The sequence below is a fragment of the Egretta garzetta genome, unplaced genomic scaffold (genome assembly GCF_000687185.1).
Source record: "Egretta garzetta isolate BGI_Z169 unplaced genomic scaffold, ASM68718v1 scaffold766, whole genome shotgun sequence".
In the NCBI taxonomy this organism is placed as follows: domain Eukaryota; kingdom Metazoa; phylum Chordata; class Aves; order Pelecaniformes; family Ardeidae; genus Egretta; species Egretta garzetta.
The window spans coordinates 172,482-179,801 of NW_009260030.1; the positions used below are offsets into that span (position 1 = coordinate 172,482).

Sequence of the window (7,320 nt, forward strand, 5' to 3'; positions counted from 1 at the left end):
ACCTCATGTTTTGTCCAGCTGACCAAGGAGGCGTCACCGGTGCAAAACTCCCCTATCATCCCTACTGCGTTACGTGCCAGCGTAGCAGCACTGGGCTCCCCGATGTTATCTTCAGGAGCAAACAGGCTCTGGCTTGGGAAGAGGAATGCAGCGGAGGAAGGGACTCAGCTCATGGCTGGGTGTTTGACTGCAACTGCAGAGCCAACGAACTCCGACATTCACTCAGGAGCCTGGGCTCTCAAAAGCCAGTGCCCACAGGAGCATAATGTCCCCACTGACAACATTTTTTATATTAAGTGATGGTAGCAAGGAACTATGCTGTAGCACTACATTAATGATCATATCTCCCACCCTACATGGGACAGATTTTGTTTTCTGAAGCTGCTAACTGAGCAGAAGATTGGCAATTTCCGTGTTCATCTCCGGTCTTCCTCTTAGAAATGGCAGGGCAGAAACGTACTGCCCTGGTGGACATCTCACTGCCTCTTTGGTCCTGGGTTAGCATTGCTCGCTCTGACGTTGGGTTCATGTTGGACTCTGCAGTTTCTACGGCACTGCAGCTGAACATCTGGATCAGACACTTCCTGAACTAGAAAGTGGAAAAAAAGGAGATAAATCAAAACACGTAAGGAATTTTAAAATATAAAGCTGCCTGTGTCTTGGCTAAAACTCTTGGAAATTTTCTCATGAGTCCATTGGGAATATAAAGAAATAGTCCCACAAAACATGTTTGCCTGTGCCACTGGGAAGAACTCTAAAACTGAGAAATAATGATCTAAAAAGACCCAGGCTACTGGAAAAACCTTGTTTGGAAAAGTATTTTTCCTCTTCTGGTTCTTACTGACCACATCTAATGGGCAGAACTGGTCATTTCTCCAGGCTCATGAGTTGCTTTCATATCACTAAGGGCTGATTTTCCTTTATAATATTTACTTATATTAATATTTATAATATTTATAATAATTAACCTAATAATTATTAATGTTCATATTTTACTAATGCACAGAGGCTTATGCTATCTTCCAACAGATATACAGTGACTGTTTATTTATTTTTAATTCTAAATGCTGGATATTGCAGTGCTAGTTAACTAACATGGGGGTAGGTAGAAATAATTTGTTATAAAACAAGACAAAATACTGAAATCTGACTGTTAAAGACACTTTGAGAGCACACAGTACCTGTTTGTTCATAAAGACGTAGATAACTGGATTATAAACAGTAGCTGTTTTGGAAAAGAAAGCTGGAATTGCTGCCAGACGTGGATCCAGCTCGATGGAGGGGTGTGCAGTGACCAGGATAGAAAAGGCGGCGTACGGCGTCCAGCAGATCAGAAAGGCCATGATCATAACAACCACCATTCTAGTCACTTGTCTTTCAGGCTTCCTCGTAGTTCCCAGCCTGCTCTGTGTATCTGACACCTTTAAAGAAAAGACAGAAGATTCCAGAAACCAAACAATGAGGCCTCCAGCCAGTGAATTTAGTGAGCAGGCTATGGTAGAAGGAAAGACCTACCCTTGGGTATGACAGCACATCAGGATGCTGTTACTGGACCACAGTGTGTCAATGTTACTGCTGAGGACCATAACTTACTGTATCCTGTCACTACTGAATTTTCCTTTGCTTAGGTAGCTTTTTATTGCCAAAGTAAGAGCAAAAAAGTGATTACCAGGGCAATCTCTGTGTAGAAATCTAATTGCAGGCAGGCACAACGGCAGCCCGTAGAGACACCCCCAAGCTAGCTTCAGCCAAGTCACGAGGAGCGAAGCGATGGCACAGATTTGCTGTCCAGCCTCACAAAAGTTAATCTGGCTCAGGTAACTTCATGGGTGCTGCAGCAGCCCACCCCAAAGCAGAAAATTGAACACAAAAATTCCAAACGTTGGCACACATACACATTTAAGAAGTTCACTTAGAGGTGCTGCTGCTTACCTGTCTTAGCTTCCGCATCAGTTTTCCATAGGATACCAAAATCACCGATAAAGGCACTATAAAACAGGTGGTGAAGAGTGCAATGATGTATGTGTGGTCGGTATAAGCTCCCGAGTACCTGTGTGAAACACAAAACACACTGTGAATGGACTATTAATATGTGCTCTTATTATTTTCTTGAAGTATTGATTTTGCTCTTCAGAGCTGTCACTACTATTTTGGTCAACCGTTTTTATTCAAAGTGCCCCTTTACAGCCTTCCTCCTATCACCAGATGGAGCCCTGGGCCACCTCCCTGGCCATGTACTGGGACAGGATCCCGTGACCATAGGATGACGGACAGGATCCCGTGACCGTGGGATCACAGACAGAATCCCCTGACTGTAGGATCACGGACAGGATCCCATGACCGCAGGGTCAGGGACACAGTGGGACAGTTCAGGTGGGAGGGGACATGTAGCCCAACCTCCTCCTCCAAGTGCAGTCAGCTATGGGGCCCAGACCAGGCTGCTCAGGGTCTTGACTGGTCTTCTGAAAAAATCCCTCTGTCCTCCCTGGGTCCTGACACGAAGCCCAAGGCACAGGACAATTATTTTAATTACAGGTGGAAGCTCCTCCCTTTAGAATGTTGTTTGTTTTTTTTTAAAGCTGTTCTGGGCTAATTTTGCTGGGTTTTGTTACAACTTTCTTTCCATCCATTTTTGCAGAGAGAGATGTACATCATCTTTAAACCTTTCCTTTAAATTCCTGCCCCTGAGACGTCCTGAGCTGCAACCTTCATGTCTGTGCCATACACTGCAAGAGTGGCCTTACCAGTTAGGCTCACAGGTAGTCCCAATCCTGCTGGTGGTGTAACTGCTCCAACCCATTGTTGGTGGAATGGTCCAAACGAAAGAAAAGGTCCACACAAAGGCAACACCTAGGGCTGCATGCTTCCCCCGCAAGCGCGCATTTCCCAAAGGGCGGCAGATCACAACGTACCGCTCAAAAGCCAACAAAGCAAGAGACCAGAGAGCAACAATGCCTACAGTGAGAAAACACAGTCAGTGTCACACATTGGGTAGGTTCACTGAAAAGCAAACACCCCCCATCACAGAATTGTTTTGGTCAAAAGGCAGCTCTGGGGGTCACCTCGTTCAACGCCCCCCTCACGCTCAAGCACGGTTCGTGCAGAAGGTTGTCCAGGGCCCCAGTCGAGTTGGGTTTTGAATATCTCCACAGTCGGAGACTCCACAACCACTCTGGGCAACCTGTTCCAGTGTTGGACCATCCACCACATCAGGCACCTTTTCCATCATCTCAGGCTGAGAAAGGATGTGCAATTTATGTGCATTATTCTAATATTTATCAAGAGCACAAGATTTTCACAGTTGCCTAGTTTGTCAGTCTACAGTACAATGACTACAAAACCAAGCAGCTAATGGGGCCATTTACCTGAGGATGACTTCTTTTTTTCATCCGGTTCTACTCTGAAAAGCTGAAAATTGTGTGTAGCTTCCAAATTAACAAATTAAGATGTACCTTCAAAATGCTACCTTTGCAAGAAATGTCGTATTTCAGACTGTCATTTCAGACTCTGACGTATAGGCAGCTGCCCACAACATCAAATTACCAGTTTATTAGGCACGTATCACTGGGTTGGCCACCAAAAATCTTGAACTAGTCTGATCTTTCCCCACGGGATGTGGCTTACGTGCCACAAACTGATTTAGCAGCATTGTCCTTTGCTGACATTCCCTCTGCGTAGCTTACCATGCTGAGAGCAACCGTGGGATGCCTCTCTGGGCTAAGAATCAGCCACGCGTTTGATTTAGAGCCGTGGCACGCATTGGAAGGGAAGCGGGAATGAACGCCTACCTCAAGCAAGCAGGTGCCCCATTTTAGACCCAATTCCCATTTGCACTGCAGGGGGGTGTTCACACGGGGAGCCGTGTGGCGGGGACTCGCCCTTTTAGAGTCCTCCTGACACTTTTTGTGTAGTTTGTAAAACAAAGCCAAGAAAAAGCATTGCAAAAAGATGTAGGTGCGAGGGGTGGCTGTTACAGGCGTCACGGTTCCCCGGAGCCACTGGACCGTACCTAACACCGATATTTTCCACAGTTTAAGAGCAGCCACCCACTCTTGTTCTCTCTCTCCTATTTACCAATATGTGCACACACCTAAATACAAACCTTGAAAACAGTCACACACCGTGAATTTTTTCCTGCCGTTGTTTTACCAAACCCCCACGATGCTGTTACTCTATCAGCGAGCTTTTTCTCATTACCTTAAAGATACTCAGTGTTCAGTACACACCCGATGATCGATGGCAGAGGTAGTGACACACGTCAGTCACCCTCACGCGGGGACCACTACAGACCATGTGCAGCTGGGGGAAGAACCGGTGAGTTCAAGGGCATGCAGAAGCCGGTGGTGGGAGGCTGCAGGGCAGCCAGCGGAGTGGATTGAAGGAAGTTGAAGGAAAAGAACACACAACCACAAAATCAAGCTTACCAAAAAACGTGACAGCGAATCCTTCCAGCACACAAGCCCAGTATCCCATATAAAAATAACCTTTTAGGTTGGTTAAAGAGCTGATGGTGCCACCAGTCAGCGAGACCAGGAAATCAGCCACAGACAAATTGACTATAACATAATTGACAGGCTGTCTCAACTGCTTGAACTTAAAAGTTACCAGGATCACAGCCAGGTTCTCGGCGAGCGACAAGGAGGTCACTGCCAACATCACTGCTGCCAGGAGCCTGAAGTGCCAGGGCTGGACGGAGTCCAAGGGACGGCGGAAGGGATCCCACCCGCCAGGACCAGAGGAGCTGGGCAACAGCGACTCGTTTTCGGATGCTCCGAATGCATCCATTTCTTCTCTCTCACTAGCAGAAATAGTATTGTATAATACCGGAGTCTGTCAATACTAGTCAGGATTAAAAGGAGAAGTCTGCTGTCTCCAACCGAAATGTGAACAAAGTCTCCATGCTTCTGCTTTCCAGCAATCGTCCAGGAAGCAAAGTCGTGGTCAGAGGGACGTTCGGTGCTGTGCCGCGAGTGGGAGCAGGCGGACCACCCTTGCGCCGTGGGGGACCGAGCGTTTGCCGGGAGCCTCCCGGACCTTCAGGACTGTGAAAACGGAGCCCTCCTCTTGCTAGCCGCGAGGGCGAGCGTCTCCCACCCGGCTCCTTCGCGCGGGAGGGGGCAGCCCCCGGGGCTTTACAGCAGAGCGGGACCCCCGGGGCTGCCGCGAACCCACGCCCACGCCACGGGCTGGCTCACAGCCTCGCAACTGAGGCTCCAAATCCAAATCAAGTGTTCCGAGTTACTGCGTGGAATTTCAGCTCCTGTCAGAGACAGCACAGACATTATCCCTGAGGAAGGCGTAAGGACTGTGACGGCAGCCTTAGGGCTAAAAACCCAGCGATGCACAAAAGTATTTTAAAGGAGTTTGAGAAGAATTAACATCAGCACAGCACGACAACGGACAGTGGGAAAATGCATCGCCAGCCGTGTGTCTCTGATAAAAGTGACTGGATGTGTCTGAACTCCTGAGTACTCATTAGCAGTTAGGGTTACTTCTGCTTGCTTCCCAAGACGATCAGCGCAGTCATCTCTGCGCCCTGACGAGACACAATGCTGCGTCAGATATTCCAGTGCTCCCCTTCAAGGGGCTGCGAGTGATTATTCCACAAATTCAGCTGGATACCCCAAGAATATGGAAGCCATTCAGTGGTGCTGTGAGATAATTCTCGGGGGCCGTAAGTGTTAATCACGGCCTCAGAGCATTAACCAGAGCCAAAAATATAAAAACAATCCAGTTCCCGTTGTGGAGAGCTCCCACTCTGGGTGCACACCGTGTACAACACGCGAACAAACAAACCGCGGCTGGAGAGAGCGTGACCACGAGTAACACTACTGCCCGCGCATTCCCGGGGCTGTATTTGCTTTGGTTTGTACCTGAAACGCTTTGTTAGCACAGGTTAAAATCTTTTGGTATGCAGGAGTGGAGTCAAAGGGTTTCCGGACACTGCCAGGACGAGTTCTTAATCAGAAAAATTTCAGAATATTTTGAACTAAAAAAAAAAACCTCAACTCCTCCTTACGTTACCAAAATAACAAAGATATTCATAAACAGCTGGCACATGCTCAACTGAAAAGGAAAGAGACAGTGCTTAAGCAGAGCAAATCCGGTAACAAAACCACTCACAAAATAACACTTATTCAGCAGCAATACTAAACAATTCTGAGTGTCATAAATAACAGGAGGATCGACACACAGCGACGCTAAAACGCCTCCAGCCCGTCCTGGTATGGCACAGTTCAGCACAGCACCGCTGCTCGCACGCTACAGCAGGCGCTCTGGACCACAGCTTTAAAATCAAGTTTGAATATTATGTTGTTTGAAATCATACAGGCTTTTAAATACTTGTGGGTGTCAGAATGAAACCGGAGCTGGGAATTTAGCATGTGGCAGGGAACTGTTTTATCCGGAGTTCTCCAAGGTACAAACCCACCGACTGTACAGTGGCACCCTTAAGAACAGGTAGCTGTTGTCTCCAGTTGTGCTGGTTTGCGCTGTTGTGTTGTTCAAGTCGTTTGTATGAATTATGACGCTGGTTACAGTTTAAATGCATTATCTTTTCTTTATCTTCTGCTTCCTCTTTGTTTAGAATCCTTAAAAAATATTACTATACTGTCCCGGTTGCCTGTTTTGCTTGTTCTCCTCCTTCAGCAGGTCAGCTTCATCAGCTTCGTCGCCGGGGTGATTCCCTGCAACATGTGTGCTCGTTACAATTACAGCGGTCGCACTTCTTCTGCTGGCTGCTTTGCTCTACCTTTGCCACCCCGCTTGCACTGCAGGCCTTTTTTTTTTTTTATTATTTTTTGTCCAAACATTACAGGCAGGGATATTTTTTTGCAGTTTTGTTTTGAGACTTTTTTCTGAAATCAGCATCAGAGCAACACGACAAAGCACGGCCTTACAGCACAGGGGAACAGGAGCGCCTCGGGTCTGTCGCCTCCATTTGAAGAGACCGCTGTCCCCCAGCATTACATCGCCAGATCTTTAGCTCCTTTTATTAAGGTCTTCTTTTCCATTAGTGCCAAATTCCCTTTCCCAGACTTCCATATACCAAGAGTTCACTGACGAACTTGGAGGGCACGCAAACCGAGGCGCCCCTGTTCGCTGCATCTCACACCCTGACCTCCCGCAGCCTTTGCTTGCTCGGCCAGAAAAATTTCAGAATATTTTGAACTAAAAAAAAAAACCTCAACTCCTCCTTACGTTACCAAAATAACAAAGATATTCATAAACAGCTGGCACATGCTCAACTGAAAAGGAAAGAGACAGTGCTTAAGCAGAGCAAATCCGGTAACAAAACCACTCACAAAATAACACTTATTC

The 7,320-nt window shown here is 47.2% G+C and overlaps 1 protein-coding gene across 1 annotated transcript; it reads right to left on the minus strand.

Annotated features, from left to right (window-relative positions):
* Positions 1–352: 352 nt before the first annotated feature.
* LOC104128274 (opsin-VA) lies at positions 353–4,785 on the minus strand. Its single transcript, XM_009641033.1, has 5 exons — positions 4,425–4,785; positions 2,745–2,955; positions 1,933–2,050; positions 1,182–1,421; positions 353–589 (listed from the first exon to the last, which is right to left on the minus strand). The coding sequence occupies exons 1-5, from the start codon at positions 4,783–4,785 to the stop codon at positions 353–355; spliced, it is 1,167 nt and encodes a 388-aa protein (XP_009639328.1).
* Positions 4,786–7,320: the final 2,535 nt, after the last annotated feature.

What these genes read in the sequence shown, in the direction of transcription:
- LOC104128274 (XM_009641033.1), bottom strand. Translation starts at nt 4,785, where the DNA reads ATGGATGCATTCGGAGCATCCGAAAACGAGTCGCTGTTGCCCAGCTCC. An exon ending in ATTCGCTGTCACGTTTTTTG is followed by an intron (nt 2,956 to 4,424) that starts GTAAGCTTGATT and finishes TTCTCACTGTAG; the next exon opens with GCATTGTTGCTCTCTGGTCT. An exon ending in TGATGCGGAAGCTAAGACAG is followed by an intron (nt 1,422 to 1,932) that starts GTAAGCAGCAGC and finishes TTTTCTTTAAAG; the next exon opens with GTGTCAGATACACAGAGCAG.